The 21,560-nt window shown below is 47.6% G+C and overlaps 1 protein-coding gene across 1 annotated transcript in view; it reads right to left on the bottom strand.

Moving 5' to 3' along the window:
- LOC138489489 (zinc finger protein 345-like) overlaps positions 1-21,560 on the bottom strand; it is a 194,371-nt gene that overhangs the window by 89,871 nt on the left and 82,940 nt on the right. Inside the window, exons 4-5 of the mRNA XM_069617230.1 lie at positions 19,410-19,484; positions 17,072-17,200 (exon numbers count right to left, since the gene is read on the bottom strand). Of these exons, the coding sequence (XP_069473331.1) occupies positions 17,072-17,200; positions 19,410-19,484 (204 nt within the window). The remainder of the gene's footprint in view (positions 1-17,071; positions 17,201-19,409; positions 19,485-21,560) is intronic.

Genomic DNA, 21,560 nt, shown 5'->3' with positions numbered 1-21,560 from the left:
AATTGTAACACCCATTACACAATTGCTTAAGAAAGCAGTGAGTTTTAAGTGGAGTGCTGAGGCAGAAAAAGCCTTTCAGGAGTTGAAGGTGTCATTTACTACTGCACCTGTTTTAAGACATCCAAACACTGAAAGGGTTTTTCAGGTGGCGACAGATGCCAGTAATGTGGCCATAGGAGCTATTCTGTCTCAAAAGGATGAGACAGGAGCATGGCACCCGGTGGCATTCTATTCTAGGAAACTGTCAGGTTGTGAACAAAATTATTCCATCACTGATAAAGAATTATTGGCTATCCGATCAGCATTCCTTGAGTGGAGACATTATTTACTGGGAGCACGGCATCAGGTGGTGGTGGTAACCGATCACAAAAATTTGCAGTACTTTAAGACAGCTCAAACTTTAAGTCCAAGGCAATTAAGGTGGTCTCAGTATTTCAATTAATTTGATTTTGTGATGACATTCAGACCAGGAAATAAGAATGGGAAGGCGGATGCCTTAACTCGGCAACAGAATTTAGACAATATTGTCAGTGAAAAGAAAGCAATAATTGCGCCCAACAAGATCATTGGGTCTATTACTAAGCAATTCATTGAGCAGGTGAAAAAAGCATTACCCGCTAGACAATTGCAGGTGTGGTGGAATAGTCATCCGACAAGAACAGAACGGGAAGGATTACCATACCATCAGGGTAGATTGTATTTACCAACCAAAATGCTACAAGACAGGGCGTTATTCTGGTGTCATAAATCCCCCTCGGCGGGATATGCAGGTCAGAGAAAAATGAAAATGTTCTTGGAAAAATATTTCTGGTGGCCCACCTTAAGGCAAGATATAATGACTTACTTGGTACAATGTGAAAATTGTTTACGAAATAAGGCAGATTATGTTAAGAAAAGGGGATTGTTACAGCCATTACCCACTCCTGAGAAATCATGGACTCACATTTCCATGGATTTCATCACGGATTTGCCTCCTGACAATCAATTTGACACAATTTTGGTAGTAGTGGATTTTTTGTCTAACAGGCTCATTTTGTGCCTTGTGTTGTTATACCAGGGGCAGGCCAGTTGGCGGAGTTATTTCTGCAACATATAGTGAGATTACATGGCCTCCCAAAGAGTATCGTTTCAGACAGGGGTTCTCAGTTCACTTCCAGGTTTTGGCGTGCTTTTTGTCGACTTTTGGGAATCAACTGTGCTCTATCCACCAGCTATCACCCTGAAACACATGGTCAGACAGAAAGGGTGAATCAAACACTTGAGCAGTATTTGCGAGGGTATTTGGGAGATGGAAGAGAATCCTGGGTTCAAGCCTTATGGTTGGCAGAATTCACATATAACAACACCTTTCATAGTTCACTGGGAATGGCTCCTAATGAGTGTTTGTATGGTTATGAGCAGAATATGATACCTGAACATTTGCTAGAGGTAAACAGCATGTCAGTGTTACAAGAGCGAAAACAGTTGCTTCTGGAAGTCAGACAAAGAGCTGGGGCCAATTTGGAGTATGCCAAAAGACAATATAAAACACAAGCTGATAAGCATAGGCAGGACAGCCCTAAATATCAAGTGGGGAACAGAGTGTGGTTGTCGACTCGAGATTTATCTATGATAGGATCACGTAAATTCATGCCTAGATTCATTGGGCCATATACCATTATTCAATGTGTTTCTGAAACTGCTATGAAATTACGTTTGCCTAAAAATGTGCCCATACACCCCGTGTTCGATGTATCTTTACTTAAACCCGCAGATCCCGGGATGACGACTAAACGGCCGCCAGCAATACTGAAAGAAGGACAAAAGGAATATGAAGTAGAACGAATCTTGGACATCAAGAAACGGGGCCAGAAGGCTTGGTATTTGATTAAATGGAAATGCTATGGACCGGAGGATTGTTCTTGGGAGCCAGCAGGAGCTGTGCATGCTCCTCGGTTAGTCACACAATTTCATAAGCAACATTTGTTCAAGGCTGGCCTGAGGAAGGGCTGTGGGAGAGGAGGTAATGTTAGGATTAAGGGCTGGAGCAAGAAAGGTGTGTGTAAAAACATGTAGAAATGGGAAAATCTGCAGTAAAACTACAACTCCCAGCAGCACTTGGGAAGGGTGTAGTCCTAGCCGTGCGCCCGTTGGAGCAGCTGTGAACAATCAGCAAAAGCAATAAATGGGAAAGCGGCATACGGCAGGTGTGGCTTATTTTGTATCGGCAACAGGAGACGTGCGTGCCAGGACTTCGGGATGCGGCGGCTGCAGCACGTTGTATGAAGAAGCTCAGACGATTGGCAGCGGCGGCGAGTGGACAGCAAACGCAGTGATTGTTGCGTCCGGGGCGGCGCACAGGCCTCCTGGACATGAGATAAGTACTGGGGAGACTGTGTGAATATATTGGGCGGCGGCGGCAGGCGGAGGTTCCTGGCTGCCAGTTACGGGCGGATTACTGTAGTGTCCGGGATGACCTGCGGGTCTCCCGGACTTCAGATAAGTGTTACACGAGTTTGTTTAGAAACTCGTTTCTTCTTTTCAATTGCGGATAATGTTGGATTTATTGCACAGCATTTCTTGTGTTCAGGTCTAAGTACGGGTTGGAGTTTAACCCGTGCAGAACAAGGAAGGACTCTGCTGGGGGTGTAGGGAACTCTCTGCATTCCAAAGGGGATATGGTGCCTTCAGTTATGTTATCAAGTCCACGTTGCATGTCATGTTTTATGTTCATTGCTTATACGTGCCTGATGGCCATGTGTTCTTGTCTATCATTGTATTTAATGTCATTGTGATCAATGTGAGTACAACCAGTTTGGTAGATGGCAATCTACTTACATGTTGATATGAGACTAGTGCTGTCAGTCTGGCATCCCAGACCCAGATATACTGAATAAGGTGTATGTAAGCTTATGTTGCTAGTACCCTGTGGTTTCGACACGTATTAAGAGTTGTCAAGCCTTAGGGAGAGATATGTATGGTTTGGTATGAATGCTACGAGTACAGGGTGTTACAAGTAGAGACAGGTAGGGTGTTTTCCCTGTGGTTTCACCTCGTCCTATTCACGTTAGGTGTTCCCTCAACCTCTTTCCGGTGTTCCTATACTCCCCTACCCATCCACAACCTCTCCCTAACTCCTCTTCCCCCCACTGGCTGCCACGTGGTGTCCTGTTTATACTATCAGGCGCCTGTGCCAACCACGGGTGGAGGGTCGACTTTCATTCGGCTTCTGTGGTTCGGGAGAGAGTGTCGAATACTCTCCCCTCGCATTGACACTCTCGCTCCCCTCTTCCCTTCTGTCTACTGCTCTCCCTCCCTTCTTCCCTTCTGTCTACTGCTCTGCCCACTTCCCTTCTGTCTACTGATCACCCCTCTCCCCTTCTGTCTACTGCTCTCCCCTCTTCCCTTCTGTCTACTGCTCTGCCCTCTTCCCTTCGGTCTACTGCTCTCCCTCCCCTCTTCCCTTGTCTGCTGCTCTCCCCTCTCTCCTTCTGTCTACTGCTCTCCTTCCCCTCTTCCCTTCTGTCTATTGATCTCCCCTCCTCTCTTCTGTCTAATGCTCTCCCCTTTTCCCTTCTGTCTACTGCTCTCCCTCCCCTCCTCCCTTCTGTCTACTGCTCTCCATCCCCTCTTCCCTTGTCTGCTGCTCTCCCCTCTTCCCTTCTGTCTACTGATTCCCCCCTCTTCCCTTCTGTCTACTGCTCTGCCCTCTTCCCTTCTGTCTACTGATCTCCCCTCTCCCCTTCTGTCTACTGCTCTCCCTCCCCTCTTCCCATCTGTCTGCTGCTCTCCCCCTTCCCTTCTATGTACTGCTCTCCCTCCCCTTCTGTCTACTGCTCTCCCCTCTTCCCTTCTGTCTACTGATTCCCCCCTCTCCCTTTCTGTCTACTGCTCTCCCCTCTTCCCTTCTGTCTACTGATCTACCCTCTCCCCTTCTGTCTACTGCTCTACCCTCTTCCCTTCTGTCTACTGATCACCCCTCTCCCCTTCTGTATACTGCTCTCCCCTTTTCTCTCCTGTCTACTGCTCTCCCCTCTGTTCTCTCCTCTTCCCCTGTCTACTGGTCCCCCATCTTCTGTCTACTGCTCATCTACCCTCTCTCCTTCTGTCTACTGATCTCCCCTCTTCCCTTCTGTCTGCTGCTCTCCCCTCTTCCCCTCTGTCTACTGGTCTCCCCTCTTCCCTTCTACTACTCTCCCCTTCTGTCTACTGCTCTCCCCACTTCCCTTTTGCCTAATGCTTTCCGCTCGTCCCTTCTGTCCCTTCCGTCCACTGCTCTCCCATCTTTCCCTCTGTCTACTGCTCTCCCCTATTCCCTTCTGTCTACTGCGCTCCCCTCCTCTCTAATGATCTCCCTTCTTCGCTTCTGCCTACTGCTCTCCCCTCTTCCCCTCTGCCTACTGCTCTCCTCTCTTTCTACGGCTCTTCCCCTCTTGTCTACTGCTCTCCCTCCCCTTCTGTCTACTGCTCTCCCCTCTTCCCTTCCATCTACTGCTCTCCCCCTTCCCACCTGTCTACTGCTGTCCCTCCCCTTCTGTCTACAGCTCTCCCCCTTCCCTTCTGTCTACTACTCTCCCTCCCCTCTTCCCTTCTGTCTGCTGCTCTCCCCTCTTCCCTTCTGTCTACTGCTCCCCCTCCCCTCTTCCCTTCTATCTGCTGCTCTCCCCTCTTCCCTTCGGTCTACTACTCTCCCTCCCCTCTTCCCTTCTGTCTGCTGCTCTCCCCTCTTCCCTTCTGTCTACTGCTCTCCCTCCCCTCTTCCCTTCTATCTGCTGCTCTCCCCTCTTCCCTTCCTTCTACTGCTCTCCCTACCCTCTTCCCATCTGTCTGCTGCTCTCCCCTCTTCCCTTCTGTCTACTGATCTCCCCTCTCTCCTTCTGTCTACTGCTCTCCCTCCCCTTTTCCCTTCTGTCTACTGATCTCCCTCCCCTCTTCCCTTCTGTCTATTGCTCTCCCTCCCCTCTTCCCTTCTGTCTACTGCTCTCCCTCCCCTCTTCCCTTCTGTCTACTGCTCTCCCCCCCCTCTTCCCTTCTGTCTTCTGCTCTCCCCTCTTCCCTTCTGTCTACTGCTCTCCATCCCCTCTTCCCTTCTGTCTGCTGCTCTCCCTCCCCTCTTCCCTTCTGTCTACTGATCTCCCTCCCCTCTTCCCTTCTGTCTATTGCTCTCCCTCCCCTCTTCCCTTCTGTCTATTGCTCTCCCTCCCCTCTTCCCTTCTGTCTATTGCTCTCCCTCCCCTCCTGTCTACTGCTCTCCCTCCCCTCTTCCCTTCTGTCTACTGCTCCCCCTCCCCTCTTCCCTTCTGCTCTCCCCTCTTCCCTTCTGTCTACTGCTCTCCCTCCCCTCTTCCCTTCTGTCTTCTGCTCTCCCCTCTTCCCTTCTGTCTACTGCTCTCCCCTCTTCCCTTCAGGCTTCCGAGCATGCCTGCAAGGGCTGCTTGTGTATTGCCACCGCCGTTTAAGTCATTCCTCTGCATTCAGTTCCTGAGCCCTGCTGCTGACCGTTAATGGGATCCTTGACCCAGCAGAGCCACAGTAGTGCATCTTGGTTGTGGATTGCACTGTCAGCAATCAGCACACGTCTTCCCACAGATCACTGACTCCGCTCTATGGTGGTACTGCAGGGGTTAATGTGTTCTTTGCACAAGCTGAACTGTTAAGGAGAAGACACAGCCCACCTGTATGTAATGCAATGTTAGCTTACAAGATGACAAAACCTGGTTCTCTGCCCAGGCCCATCACCTCACAATATCATTCACCATTGGAATCTCGTGGCCTGCTGTGATTAAAGTAAAACTCCTCTTCTGCCAATGCTTCATCTCTGTGTACATCCCTGCTGCTGCCTTCAGCCAAGATCACCAGGTCCTGCCAATCAGCCAGGTGTTTCTTTGACCAGTGGGATTAACTACCGGTCATTCCAACTCAGTGAGTCAGGAGCCTGCGAGTGGCCAGCACACCTGGGGGAGCAGGAGGGTCCTAGGCAAGTTACATTATCTTGCCTTTGTATAGCACCACCTGAAACAGTTTATCGCTTCAAAGCACTTTACTTCTCAGAGTGGCAAAGGAGAAGTATGACAGATTAGAAGTAGTGTAGGGAGAAACAAAGTCGGGCAGATAGTTGGATGAGGGTGATGGATAAGATGGACAGAAATGGACAAGGAGGAAAAGGTAGAGGAGTTCTGTGTACGATTGGACCACATGTATCGTGGGGTTCCACTGTATTCTATGGGGCGCAGCGCCAAGAGGAGAGATAGTTGGAGACCAGGTCTTCTCTGCGCAAGGGGGGGGCAGGTCTGCAAAGTATTCACTGCATGGTGAGCCTGGGCATGTTGAAGCCCAAGCAAACACATGCAGCAGCGCCCTTATGCTTACTTCCCTAGGCCCCCACCAACATTTGGCTGGGGTTGTATATCAGAATTTGCAAAGATTGCAAAAGCTGCCTGAAAAGTGAGCAAAGAAATTCTCATTTTTGGATTCCTCATTTCTGTAATGGTTACCAAAACACTAGGCTTGGGCGCAAAGTGCCTATGGCCAGTCTTTGATCCTTACCGGGTGTCATGGTGAGACAAGGCAAGTAAAAAACACTGCATGCAAAGCCCCTCTTACTTACTCCCGTAAGCCCCAGACGTTCTATAGATGGCAAAGCTGGCAATATGGGCACTTTAACTGAGGGCGGGATTCCGACCACAGCTTCCTTGGGAGCAGAAGCCCCAGTCCAAGTCACTAATTAAGAAATAAGACCCGAGCCGGAGGGCCGCATCCGGTGGTAATGGCCCGGCAGCAAGGGTCTCATTGCTATTAGCACCCCAGGTTTGCAATCCGGAAACCCGAGGTGCTAACAGCAATGTATTTTGTTTGTTTCCATGGTGGCTGGAAGGGACACAGAGTGGCAGCAGTATGTTTGTTTGTTTGTTTGTTTATTTATAGTGCGCCAGAAAACCCTTGGGTTGCTGGGCGCACAGAATAACAAGAATACTAGAGCTTGGTTACAGGTTACAGGTTGTTGGTATCATATGTTATATACAGTAATTACATTATATACATTCTTTACATGTGAGGATAGAGGGAAACATATTATAAACAGTAAACACATTATGTACATTTTACATGTGAGAGTGGAGGGGTACGTATGACATCAGATCCCAATGCACATGGTCTCAGGTTTCAAAGGTCATTGCGTCGGAGCCAGGTGCGGGTGTGGTGCCTGAAGCTGTTGTAGGGTTGGTCCCTTCTTAGTTCAACTGGTAGGGCATTCCAGTATTGAGCTGCTTGCACAGGGAAGCTATTGCCTCCTGTTTTTTTTTTTAGACGGAATCTCAGGGTTTGGAGACAGAAGGAGTTGGCTGTTCTGGTTGGTGGTGCAGAAGTGTCCTTATTATTCTGTCTCTGAGGTATGGGGGGGCTGCATTGTTCAGGCATTTGAATGTTAGCGTGACAATTTTGAAGGTGATCCTATCGCTAATTTTTAGCCAGTTGTGATTTCTGCGCACATTCGAAATGTGCTCTCGGACTGGGAGGTTCAGGGCCGTTCTGAGCGCGTTGTTTTGCAGGGTTTGAAGTTTATTGATGATGTATTTGTTAGCGCCTGCATAAAGTGCATTACAGTAATCCCATTTTGAGAGGATCAGTGCATTGGCAAGGATAATGCAGCTAGCTGGTGAGATGAAGGGTCTGCATGCTTTAATAAGTTTACCAGTATAGGCAATGGATGAGGCCAGGGAGTTCACTTGTTTCCTTAGGGATAAAGTGGAGTCCATATAGAAACCAAGGGTCTTCACCTCTTTGGCGACAGGGATTATATTGCTATCGATATTGAAGGAGCTGTAGTTGGAATCGAGTTTTTTTAAGTTGTTAGGTGAGCCTAGAATAAGGATCTCTGTTTTTTCGTCATTCAGGCAGAGGCCATGGGTTGCCATCCATGCCTGAATGAGGGTGTACATTTTGTTTACTAAAGCTGTATCCGTAATGAAATTGCCCGAAAGGGGGATGAGGATCTGGGTGTTGTCTGCATAATTTGTGTAGGTGACACCCAGTCTGTCCAATTTGTCGAATAGAGGTTTAGTAAAGATATTGTACATTGTTGGTGAGACACAGGAACCCTGTGGGACTCCACATGTTGTCTGGATAGGGTCTGCAGAGTCTAAGGTGGAGAAAACTTGCATGCTTCTATTGTCGAGAAAGGATTGGACCCAGGCTATAGCTTCACTTGAGAAGTGGGCGGCTGACGCTAGGTGTTTGCAGAGTACTGCGTGGTCCACTAGGTCAAAAGCCGCCGATAGATCAAGGAGAAGTAGAATAGCTGTGTTTCCTCTGTCGTTGAGCTCGTCGATTTGGGCTTTAAGATCTATAAGTGTGGTCTCAGTGCCGTGCTGAGGTCTGAAGACCGATTGACGAGTGCCAAGGAGTTGGTTAGTCTCCAGGTATTTTTAGATTTGGAGATAGGCCACTCTGTCAATTATCTTCAGGAGGAAAGGGACAGTAGTGATGGGCCTATAGTTGGTGGGGATGGAGGGGTCTAGGGCTCTTTTAAGCTGCTTGGGACTGTGCTAGATGAGAAGGAGGCGTCGATGAGTTTGGTGACGAAGGGGGCTAGGTCTCTGGCGGAATTCTTGATTAACTGGGCCGGGCAGTAATTGTCTTTGCAATGGGAAGGTTTTAGTGAGGCAATGATTTTTTCAGTTTCGTGAGTGGAAACTTTAGCGAATTTGAAAGGTGTTAGGCTAGGTTTGGGCGTTGGCGTGGGTGTACTGGGAGTTTCGCTGAGAGGGAGCAAGGTTTTTTCTAATAGTAATTTTAGAATGCAATGTTTTCACTTTATTAGCGAGGGCATTTTGGATATTGGTACACCGTTGCTTGTCTTTGGGTACGTTATCGGGTGGTGGTATGGGAGATCAAAGTTCTCGCAGGATTGCAAATAATTCCTTTGTGTTGGAGCATGCGTTGGAGATTCTGTCGTTATAGATGTCTTTTTTAGCTTGGATGATTGTTTTCTTGTAGTTAGTAGCGCATAGTTTGAGTTTAAGTTTGTTTTCAGCTGTAGGGGTGTGTCGCCATACAGTTTCAATCTTCCTTTTTTCCAATCTCAGTTCTTTTAGGTGGGGGGGTGAACCAAGTATTGAGATGGGATTGTTGTTTACTTTTACAGTTCTTCGGTGGGGCAACGGTGTCCATGGCTATGGCCATGGTGTCTTTGTATATTTTGACCATGGTGTCTGGGTCAGAGTCAGTTGGCAGGGCATTGATGGTTGGGAGGAGCAGGGGTAGGATATTGTCAGGTGTGATGTTTTTTCTGGATCTCGTGGGAACCGAAGGTGCCATTATTTTTTCAGTTCTGCGCATCTTGTTGACTGTTAGGTAGAAATGAATGAGGAAGTGATCAGTCCGCGGCTGGGGTGTAATTTTGGTTATAGTAGTAGGGCAGTTGGAGGTGGCTACCCAGTCTAATATTCTCCCTTTGTCGTGGGAGGGAGTGAGAACCTTTTGGGTGAGGCCGTGTCCCTCAAGCATGGTGGCAATAACTTGCGCTTGTTTGTCATCTGGGTCGTTAAGACCTAGGTTAAGATCACCAAGGATCATCGCCTGGGATTACTTTTTTGTGTTGCTCGCTAGGAGGCTGGATAGTTCCTCTTCAAATAGGCCTAGCGGCCCTGGTGGCCTGTATATGAGATAGATAGTTAGGGTTTGGCATGGGGATATCGGTAATTTAGCGGTTAGAAGTTCGCAGGATTTTAGGGTGGGCGGTGTTGTTAATCTTACATTCCAGGTTGGATTTGGAGATGATGGCTAAGCCACCACCTCTGGTGCTCTGGCAGTCTAGTCTTAGTAGTTGGTATTCTTTGGGTATTGCTCGGGAGAGGGCTGGACCTGCTGCGTCATGTAGCCAGGTTTCTGTGACTGCTAGGAAGTCAAGGTTATCTAAGGCACGGAGGTCGGCTATTTCAGTGGCGTGGGCCACGACTGATCTAGCATTGATCAGTGCTCCTGTTAAGGAAGTTGTTTTGGGAAGACAGTTGGTATTAGAGGTAACCAGGATGGGTTCTTTCGTTATGGTGCTAGCAGGTATTTGTGGGTTAGGGTGCGTTGAGTTCCTAGTCTGGTTTTTGGGAGTGGTGTGACGGTTCAAATAGGCGTTGCTGGGTACCTGTGGTTCATAGAGGGTGGAGAGTCTAGCGCGAAGCCTAGAGTTTCTATGGAGAGTAGGACAGGGTACATGTTTAAATTGGTCCATAGTTGCCAGTATTAATTGTAGTAACAGCAGAGGGGCGTATGTTGATAGAGTCGTGCTAAAATGCATTCTGCTGAAGTAGAGGATGTTATACAATATACTGTGACATATAGATAGGTAGGCTGAGAGCACAGGATCCCAGCGGTGGCACAGTAGGCGGTCACTCGATTGGGGCACAGTTGACTAAAATAGAGGTAAAACAACTATTCATAATTCTAACTTCGCTAATGAGGCTAGGCGCTAGTCAGATTTGTGTGCTGTAGCCACAGATCATAATAGGCAATGCAGTGTGGTAGACACGTCAATGTTCACAATGGCAAGTAGGCATGATAAAGAGCATGGAAAAAAGTAGGCATTGTAGTACATGAGTTTAAGAAGTCCGTTATGCAAGGCATATTGGGTACGTGTTATACATGCAGCGTAGTATGCTAGGATAATATGGGCAGGCTTAACATGGATTAAGGCATTGGCTGTCTAATATTAGAGTATAGTGTAGCGTGTTGGTAGCTGTAGAGCTATTGGCAGGCACAGTGCACACAACGTTAGATGTTCACCTGGAATTGGAGGCAGTTCAGATAGCACTGCACTAATGGGCTAAGAGCGACTATCAAATTACAATGTAGTGGCAGGCTAAAAGCAACTAGAGAACACAATGTAGTGACAGGCTAAATGCAGCTTTCAGTGGCAATGCACTTTCAAATGGCTAAATGCATGTGCAACTGTAGGGCAATACAATGAATATAGCTAACAGGAGATGATACAGCAGATGGCTGGGTAAAGATAGCATGTGGCAAGCTTGGGAGCAGATATCAAGTGTTACAGCAAATGGGACAGATGGTATCACAGTTGCAAGTTACAGGCGCTCAATAATCACATGTAGGTTACCTCTATGGAATAGAGTGCGGCGTCGGACACCAATGAAGTCTGCTGTGCTGCGAGGGCGATGTCCAAGCTCTGGGTGATCTGGGTAGGCTCAGGAGCCAGAGGGGCAAGGGCAAGTAGGGCACTAAACAGGGTTAGTGGCGATAGGGCTCAGTGTCCTGGTGCAGCCTGCAGCTCAGTCAGGACCTGAGCCTTTTTACGATGCCTTCTCACGGAGGCCGGCTCACGCCTGCCCGGTGTCCAGATTGGCCTCTTAACAACAGAGGGAGCCAATCAGGGCTTGTTACAGCAAACTCGGAGGGGTGAGGAGGTACAGGCACTCGAGGCAGCCATCTTAGAATGGCAAAAAGCCTTGTGCTGCAAACAAAGGCCAAAGGGCATCCAGTGTCTGCAGGGGAAAGGCAGCACCTTTCTGTGGCCTGGGAACTGGGTGAAGTCTTGCAGGATTCATGTCACGGAAATTAAATAAATTATTCTGCAAATTTCTGAGATTTTCCAGAGCGCTCGCGCTGGGCTGGGAGCGGGTGGGGGAGAAGGTCCTCACTTCCCTGCATGTGTCGGCCGGTAGGGGTGCAGCAGGGATGATCCTGATGGTGGCCCAGAGCTCCTGCTCTGGGGAGGACGAGCTGTAGTTGCAGCGATGCCGCCAAACCTATCAGGGAAGTGGGGGTGCCAATGGAGCGCAGCACCTAGAGGTAGCAAGGTGGGGGTGAGCGGAAGATAGTGGGCAGAGGAAGCAGCCATCAGGCTGTTCAGAACGTGGGCTGAGATTGTGGGATTCAGCCCGTGATCCGAGCAACGTGATTAATTGTTCTTCAGGTCTCCCTCGACTCACTGGTTTCACTGCGCTGTTGCTGTCTCAACTCTTCCAATCTCTATGCCTCATACTCGAGGTAAGAGGTGCCCACCCCTGTCCTTTCCAGACCAGACAATCTCAGCCTACTTGGTTTCTGATGCCCCTCAGTATCTCTTGGGGGAGCATGTGGAAGCTGAGAGGGTCAGTGCCAGCTCACATCAGTTGATGTGCTCTATCGGTAGTCAACGCTGTACATACACATGCCATGTTTGTCACATTCGTGGGCTGCATTTATTATGACTCTCTCTCCCCTAAACTCTCTTTGGTGTGTTTCAACGACTCTTGGGGAGAATTCTCTTCTAAGGCTAATTTCCATTACCTATAGAGTCCCCCAGCAGCTTTGCTGGATTTGAAGGGTTTATTTTTTTCTCCTGCTAAGAGTTCGACCCTTTTTTCCCACTCTTAGACAGATTGCTAGTGTGTGTTTTAGGCTATTTTTGTGCTTATGGTCTATGGGGTTTTTCTCACCCTCATAGGTATCATCTTGTTACATGTGTGTTACACAGCACCCTCAGTGCAGTAACACAGGGGTGTCATAGTGACCCCCAAACATAGACTCCATACCTCGGACTGACAACTGTCTCCCAGGGCATGTAAAGTCCCCATTGACTTTACTAGTCAAAAATTATGAACAAAACCAGTACAACCTATCTTACTATGGAAGTACTGGCAAGGGTTAATAGTTTTTCCCTGGTGTTCATTTTCGAGAGGGTACCGTACAGTCCCTCTCTCCAAAGTTTCTGGCTGGTGGCAGTGGTTATTACCGTAAATATTCGACCGCAAATATTTCCCTATGGGATTTTCCCATTGTTCGAGGCTACCACTTTTACTGACAGCCTCTAACATACCGCCGGTTTATTTTAATATTAACTTTACTCCGGTAGGTTTTTATTGCAGACTTTCATAATATTTCTTTCTCGTGTCTTTCTCTGAAATCCTAACCCGGGTCGGGGATCCTTTGTTCGTCCTTTTTGGCGGGCTTCTGCACAGAAGCCCTCCTCTCGGCGCCACTGAGTCTGGGGTAGTCAGGATGTGTGGGAGGGGGAATAGGCACCCTGGACAGGGTTACCTAGGCAGCCCAAGTCGCACTCTGCCCTGATAGGCTGGGGGTTATCCCGCCAGGATAGCCACCCCACTGTGTGAGTGACAGCTAGGCTGTATGAATGGGGGTTTTTCTGCATAAAAGCAGGGCTCCGAGGACTGGAGGACAAGATGTCACCACTGGAACTTGAAACCCGAAGAGGAGAGAAGCTGAAGACATCTGCAACGACTGAACCACCGTTGGCGCCCTGCTGAAGATCGTCACCACTTTTCTCCAATGACTCGAGAAGATCTTCGCCTGCAAGAGTCTTCTTCCCTTGAGCTGGTGGGGCCAACCAGTTCACCAATCGCCTTCCAGGACCTGTCTTGGTCGAATTGCCAGTGCCCTGCACTTGGAGACCGGATAGCCAGGCACCCGTCCACCACGACCGCGATTTAAAGGAGCGTACCTTTTATACGTTTTGGCAGCACCGCGGCTGGCATCATCCCTGGGCAGTGCAGTAACTCAAACCTTCCTCCATGACGAGAACCTCTCTTCTACTGCTGGATCTCCCGAACTGCAGGAACTGCCAGGAACTACCGCCACCGCAGGAGCCTCTTCCACTTTAAAGGTACACTGTTCCGCCAGGCCTCCCGTTTCGTTGGGTATCGCTAAAGGTGTTTTAAATCCTTTACTTACCTACTTGGTTGGCCGCCCCTCTCGTCTAACATTGTCGTTTACCTTCTGCAACCGCCTTTTCAAATCGTTAAACAAAGACTTGACTGCAGCTACTAGAACCATTTGATCCTGGGCACTTTGCCTTGTACCACTGACTCTGGCACAGGCCTATTGACTCTGGCTAAATCTGTTACAACTGCCTTCTCTAGATTGCTTTTCACCTAGAAATGTGTTGGTGCACCTAACTCTTATAAACACCTTTTTCCTTCCCCTTTTTAATATTGTGAAGTGCCATTTTGCTCGGTTTTCACCTCAGTATTGCATATGCTAAAGTACTGCCTTGCCTAACTTGTTCACAATCTACTTGGGAAGTGTTGTTGGTGTGTCAAAGAGTCTAAATCTATATAACATGTCCTTTCCCTCCCTTTTGAGAAATTGGTAGAGTGTCATTTCTGCTTGGTTTACACTGCCGTTTTTCACTCTTGCTCAAACTTGTCTACAATTTAAATAGGGAGTTGTGTATACTTTTCTTGACTGTTTTAACTTGCTTTAATAATTTTTTTTTTTTTTTTTTTTTTTTTGTTTTTTATTTGTATATGGTAAAAAACCTTTACAAATTTGGTACATAATTTATCATATAATAAAAACAATTTGAAAAGAATCACACATTAATCAGTAAGTTTCCTATAAATTGCTGTTACACATATAAAACAATAATTTAGAACAATTAATATCCTTTAAAGCTTATATGCATTCTATTCCCCTTCTCTTTTTACATATCACAATTTAGTTCATTTAATTTAATATCAATATTTGTTAAAATCTGTGTTAGTCTAATAATAAATTTGGTACTATTGCCATTCATACATTTTTGCCATAGTACTTCACGAGATAGAATTATACCAGAATCCAAAAAATTAGCAAACCTATCTTGACGTAGATCTTCAAAAAATGTACAATATATTACTAGATGTTTTAGAGTCTCCAAAACCTTCGAATTATTGCAGAATCGACATGAGCCAGACATGAACTTTTCATCACATTTCCCCCATTGATATAACTTTTCATTGGTATGATACAAGTTAAGTTTGAAGCGAAGATATAACCTTCGAGCAACAGAGGATGGAAATTGTGCAATATATTTCAACCTCTCCCCCCACTTTCTTCTATACTGGGCATATTCATAATAAGAACTATAACACCCTATTCTGTCTGCCTGACAGCACCAATAAAATAAGTGCAATTTTCGTTTACAACTTGGTAGTCCCAATATTAAGTCTTCTTTTAGAATTCCCAGTATTGACATTAGATCATTCATTTTTTTCGCATAATCATTTATTGATCTCACATTCCCTATTTCCAGCAAATTATTTAGGTCTTCATAAAGAGAATTGCTCGGAGGGTCAAGTATTTTAGCATAATTGTTCAACAATCGCAGGTTTCTTTTGGCAGATAGTGGTAAGAGGCCTAATTCATGTCGAACGATGTCATTCGGTATAGCGAGAGGCAAGCCAAGTACCCTTTTCCATATTGTCCCTTGAACTGTATCCAATATATCATCGACCTCATATAGGCATATGTCAATTAGGTAAATAATTATTGGTTCGATTTTTAGGAGATAGAACTGTATAATAGGCAAAAGTGAAAATTCACAATATTTTGCCATAATTATACGCATTTGAGATATCAATGGTTTGGTTCTAGTGTGTATTTTTTAATAATAGTGAATTGTGTGTTGGACTTGAGAGTGTGTAAAATAAATATATATTCTTTTTGATACAAAGCTTTGGTCAGTGTTTCCTTGTTCCATATTATTGTAGTCCTATTGTGTTAACCCTGAATACTGCTCATCTCCCTCTTGAGATGAGTCTGACTGCTCAGCCACAGCTACCAACTAAATCTTTGTGGTACAGACTGATACCAAAGGGGATTTATTGCATATACCTGTAGTCTTAATCTTCTGTAGTGCTCCCTAAGGGAACTGCACAGGATTCTGCCTAACAACAACTTTGGTGTTTGCACAACTTCCCCTCCTTTAATATGCAGGACCCACAGGGGAATCCGTTGGTCTGGCCACTACCCATTGTGCCTCCCACAGGGGGGTGGAGTTGGATTCCTGGGCCCCCCTTCCGCGCCAAGAGGTGGTAATCAGATGTGGTAATAAGCAGTGTTCTGCGAGGATTGTGATTCCAGGTTTATGGAGAGAATACATTATACCAGCCGCTGCGGTGCCAGGTCTCCTAGAAGATGGAGTACTAGACACATGGATGGAGAATGCAGGATTAAATCCCAAAGATCAGCGTGGGATGTTAGAGAATATGGAAAACCTGGGCACGCGTTTATATAGGTACACTCTCCTAAGAAAAGAGAAGGGGGCAGAAAGAAAGGCAAGGGAACTCCCGATCCTTTACTATGGCGGAGCCGAGCCACAGGGTCTGGGTTAGTCCGACCACTTGCTGATGTTCCTACTAGAGGTTGGAAGGAATGGGATTACCTGGGCCTCACCCTCCCCTCCGAGATGCTGTATTCAGGTGTACCCTATGAGGATACATCACCTCAAACAGAAACAGGAATCCACACGTGCCAGCAAACCTTAAGTGAAACCCCCATCCCTGCAGCTTTACAGGCATGTTTCAGATCTAGTATGTTAAAATGTAAGCGCACGCCTATCATAATTCTGACCATTGTATCATTTTATAATTATTTGTGATGTACAGTATGTGAGCCACTCTCCAGAGCCATTATCCTGAGCAAACTAGACTATTGTAATGCCCTATTCAAGGGAACATCCGCGTCCAATCTAGCCAAGCTACGGCTGCTTCAAAACAAAGCCCTCTGCAAATCAGACCACATTTCTGCAACTGGACGAGAAGTCCACTGGCTACCAAAAAAAGCACGGATTGACTTCAAAACCTTGACTATAGCACACTGTTGCGTCTACAATGAAGTCCCCATATACTTGAAACCATTGCATCACAAAGAAACAGCACCGTCGCTCACTCCGCTCCTCTGACCATCTCACCCTAGCTGTTTCACACTGTAAACTATCCGGAGCAGGAGGGGTTAGTTTGAGCACCACAGCCCCCCGCCCTGTGCAACTCCTTACTTCCACACTTAAGAAGTGAGCCCTCCTGCCCAGCATTCAAGCGACTGTTGAAAACCTGGCTGTTCAATAAGTATGACTAACACTCTAAGCATGAACTGTCTCCTACTTTAATTTCCCGTACTACTTCCTACTAATGCAATGATCTGTAAAGTAATTACTCTGTTACTACCCTGTAGAAACGCTGTGATAGATGTGGGTCTGGGCGATATACAAATGTTAAAATAAAATAAAAAATATGCAATCTTGCTTTGGAAATTGGGACAGAGAAGGGTGAGGGATAGGGAGACTTGTAGTGTATTTTGAATTTGTACAGCATGGATACCATACCTTCTCTTTCACTCGGGCCGAGACAGTCTCTCGTTTTCTCTCTTCCTTCTCTGTCCGGAGGATGGATCAGGTAAAGGTTTTCCTCTCTCTTTATAATGAAGGACTCTTCAGGAGCAGTGATTGTGTTGCCTGTTGTATAAAATAAATATCCATGATTTACACCCTCTGGACATGAATAGAATCCTAATTTCAGACCCATGTACCACCCGATCCCTTGTCCACCATCCTCTGGGTGGGAGAACAACTGTTGTTCACACTAAATATATTTAAGTGATCTGCTTGCAAAAAACAAAGACTGAGCGGAAACTGTAACTGTCTGTATTCCTCTCTAAATTATTTAGGAATTGGATTTTCAACCAAGGAGGGCAGACCCAAAAAGATGACCTGTTACTGTGTCTCCACATAACAGTCCTCCCACCTAAATCCCTCCCAGGTTATTTGCGGTTTGCCTCCTTCTCTGGCGTTCTCTTCTTCTCTTCTCGCTCCTCCATCAATCCCTTTTTTCCTGCATCTCTTGCTATCTTTTACCCTCATTCTGTCTCTTCCGCCCTACTACCTTCCCCCTTCTTCTTCTTATCCCTCCAGTTTTCTTTTTCTTTTCCTTATACTTTTTTATTTTATTTTTAAACATGTAATAACATGCCAGAGGTGTGCAGGGATAACAAGGTGTTGTACAAAAGTTAATAAAAAACAGCAAAAATTGAATGTCTAGCAGACTGGCTCTTCTCCAGGCTCTGAAGGTCTCTAGTACCTGCCAGGCTCCAGCCTGAGTAGGGTGGCAAGGCTTCACTTTCTCTGCAGCTCTGATGGACTAAGGACTCAGGATCTGGGCTCTAGTCCGAACAGGCAACTAAAGCTGCTGCTTCCCAATAGGTTCTGGCTCTTGCCAGCTTCTGGGATACAGCTCCCAGCAGTCTCTCGCTCCTCTCCCGCCTAAGTTTGTCCCAGGTCTGGGATAGCTGGCTTAGCATGCGCTATTCTGCCCTCCGCTATTCTCTCTGGTGACACATAACCTTCTGGAATGCCATCCTAACTCCCACACCACTGCCCCCTTCTGTAGCTAGGAACTGGATGGGCACTTTCTCCTTAACTCTGGGTCAGCTTTTCGGCTGGCATCCTGTGGCCCTCCTGTGTGCCCACCTCCCTGCTGAGTGTTGCCCCTGTTTCTCTCATGATCTCTTGTAGTTTGGGTGTTTATGTTCAGAAACACAGTCCGCCATTTTATACCAGGCAAAACTAAGATGGCTTTCTTGCGGCCCTGCACTCTGTCTCCCTGTTTCACCACTGATGGTGTTTTCTTTTATTTACGTGACTTTGCAAGCACCAGTTCCTCTTGCGACTCCAATTGGGAAATCCCTCTGGGGTCTCTGCAGCCTTGAGGTACACAGCGAGGGGTTGCCTGCCGTGTGATCAGGTTCATGGAGCGGGCACAGAGAGAGCAGAAAGCTTACCTCATGGACTATGGTTCTCATGTCTGTTCTCTCACCCTGTCGTGCTACGTATCTTTATTCCCTGGAATCACCCCTCCCCCCCGCCCCCGAGTAGGGGACAATTCTGTACCACCTACATAACACATCTTACAATGGGTCACAATGAGACAAACTATCCTAATGGGGTTGTTGTGGGGGTTCCTGCAGGTGAGGGGGTAGACTGGTGCGGCTCTGAGGGACCCCCACACACCACTTCCAGGGGATGTATTACACAGCAAGTGCTTTCCATTGCCCCCCAGAGTCAACAGTCCCCTCGGGGCCTCATTACACCTTTAAACACAGACCTGGATGCGACAACCACACATCATAGAACACTCATGGCAACCACTCTCATTACACCCACTATTCCTGATCCATCCATCCATCCATCCATCCCCACCCACACTCTGGCGTGTTCCAACCCAGCCACTGCATCACGCACCACCCGCACATCTTGTGTTCCCTTCGCTGCCCTCATCATGACACCATACTTCACCCACAATGCACAGTCTGGATTTCATTAATCAGGGTGATTGAGGACTGTCCCACAATACATACAACACAAAAGGACTTGTATCATGGCAAGAAAAGAAAACCTCCAATTCACCCCAAGACATGCAACAACGCAAAAGCACATTTAACAAGCTGTGAAGAGATCACCATCTCACCAACTGTCCAATCCAAGACTTGGGAGCAAACTAGGATCACGGAACCCGGCTGAGTAGAGACGATCAAAGGAGCCAGCTCTAGAGAACGAATCAGGAGAGTGGCCGCAGCCGGTTCAGACAGACGGGGCTAGCTGTGCAGGCTAGGTGTCCTGCCCCACTCAGTGCAAGCATCAGAAGTGCTCCAGAGCATTGCTAACTCACCCGCGTCTGGATCCAGGCTCCGCCCTCCAATCACGCCTCCACGATTATGGATGCAAAGTGAAGCTGAATCTTCATCTTTCCTCGAACAAGTGGCAGTATTTAGAAAAAGAAACCAGATGCAAATAGTTAACCACAGATAAGCCAGGAGGTAAAAAGATGGTGAGCGATAAGCAGTACAAAATATGCATTACCTTCTATAGACCCCAGTCTCATCACCCAGCTACTACTAAAGAAGCCTCTGGCCTTCTAGACCCTAGTCCTGAGGGAAACACAAACCCCCCACACTGCGCTGTCCTCTGCCTGGGTTATTTCTGTCTCCAGTAGACCAACAAACAAGCTTGGGACCAGGCTGTCCCCCGTTCCAGGATGAAAAAGGTGACAGGGTGCTAGTGCTGTTGTGCACTTCGATCCCTCTAACCCCCGCATTTCACTCCCTCCCCATGGCTGTACTGTTGCAGGTTGAAGGTGTTTCTCCATTTCTTTCAAAACCTTTATGCAAATAGTTGCGCTGTTGCGGACCCTAGCAGATGAGGAGTATGGGGAAATTAGAGGCCCGTCAGTCGTGCTGTTGTGACATTAACATAGAAATATACATAATTATGTCATACTCAACATTAGCATGTCTCCAAAGAATGTCACACTGTTGTGGGGCGATTTACAGGCACCAGCAAGCACATGTAGCACAGCTCACATGTGCACGTGCTGCCTGGCATGTCGAGATCTGTCAGCGATGCATGCAGAGGGCTGTATCTCCGGTAAAACAGTGGGATCACAGCATGTGGATGCGATGCCTTGCAGGTAGAGAACTGTCTGTGAGCCATGCGGAGAACTGCATCAGAGCGTGTGGACGTGCTGCCTTGCATGTAGAGAACTGTCTGTGAGCCATGCGGAGAACTGCATCAGAGCGTGTGGACGTGCTGCCTTGCATGTAGAGAACTGTCTGTGAGCCATGCGGAGGACTGCAGCAGAGCGTGTGGACGTGCTGCCTTGCATTTAGAGAACTGTCTGTGAGCCATGCGGAGGACTGCAGCAGAGCGTGTGGACGTGCTGCCTTGCATGTAGAGAACTGTCTGTGAGCCATGCGGAGGACTGCAGCAGAGCGTGTGGACGTGCTGCCTTGCATGTAGAGAACTGTCTGTGAGCCATGCGGAGGACTGCAGCAGAGCGTGTTGACGTGCTGCCTTGCATGTAGAGAACTGTCTGTGAGCCATGCGGAGGACTGGAGCAGAGCGTGTGGACGTGCTGCCTTGCATGTAGAGAACTGTTTGTGAGCCATGCGGAGGACTGCAGCAGAGCGTGTGGACGTGCTGCCTTTCATGTAGAGAACTGTCTGTGAGCCATGCGGAGGACTGCAGCAGAGCGTGTGGACGTGCTGCCTTGCATGTAGAGAACTGTCTGTGAGCCATGCGGAGGACTGCAGCAGAGCGTGTGGACGTGCTGCCTTGCATGTAGAGAACTGTCTGTGAGCCATGCGGAGGACTGCAGCAGAGCGTGTGGATGTGCTGCCTTGCATGTAGAGAACTGTCTGTGAGCCATGCGGAGGACTGCAGCAGAGCGTGTGGACGTGCTGCCTTGCATGTAGAGAACTGTCTGTGAGCCATGCGGAGGACTGCAGCAGAGCATGTGGACGTGCTGCCTTGCATGTAGAGAACTGTCTGTGAGCCATGCGGAGGACTGGAGCAGAGCGTGTGGACGTGCTGCCTTGCATGTAGAGAACTGTTTGTGAGCCATGCGGAGGACTGCAGCAGAGCGTGTGGACGTGCTGCCTTTCATGTAGAGAACTGTCTGTGAGCCATGCAGAGGACTGCAGCAGAGCGTGTGGATGTGCTGCCTTGCATGTAGAGAACTGTCTGTGAGCCATGCGGAGGACTGCAGCAGAGTGTGTGGACGTGCTGCCTTGCATGTAGAGAACTGTCTGTGAGCCATGCGGAGGACTGCAGCAGAGCGTGTGGATGTGCTGCCTTGCATGTAGAGAACTGTCTGTGAGCCATGCGCCATGCGGAGGACTGCAGCAGAGCGTGTAGAGATCCCATAATCATTACATCCCCAGAAAATACATTGGGACTAACAGATTTTATTTCTGCTACTTATCAGCAATTGCAACATATTGTGGACCTGGTATAGTTACTGGAGGGACACACAATGTTATAT

The sequence above is a fragment of the Ambystoma mexicanum genome, chromosome 9 (genome assembly GCF_040938575.1).
Source record: "Ambystoma mexicanum isolate Mex_15411 chromosome 9, UKY_AmexF1_1, whole genome shotgun sequence".
Classification (NCBI taxonomy): Eukaryota; Metazoa; Chordata; class Amphibia; order Caudata; family Ambystomatidae; genus Ambystoma; species Ambystoma mexicanum.
Note: the sequence above shows the minus strand (reverse complement) of the source record. Positions and strands in the feature narration are given on the sequence as shown.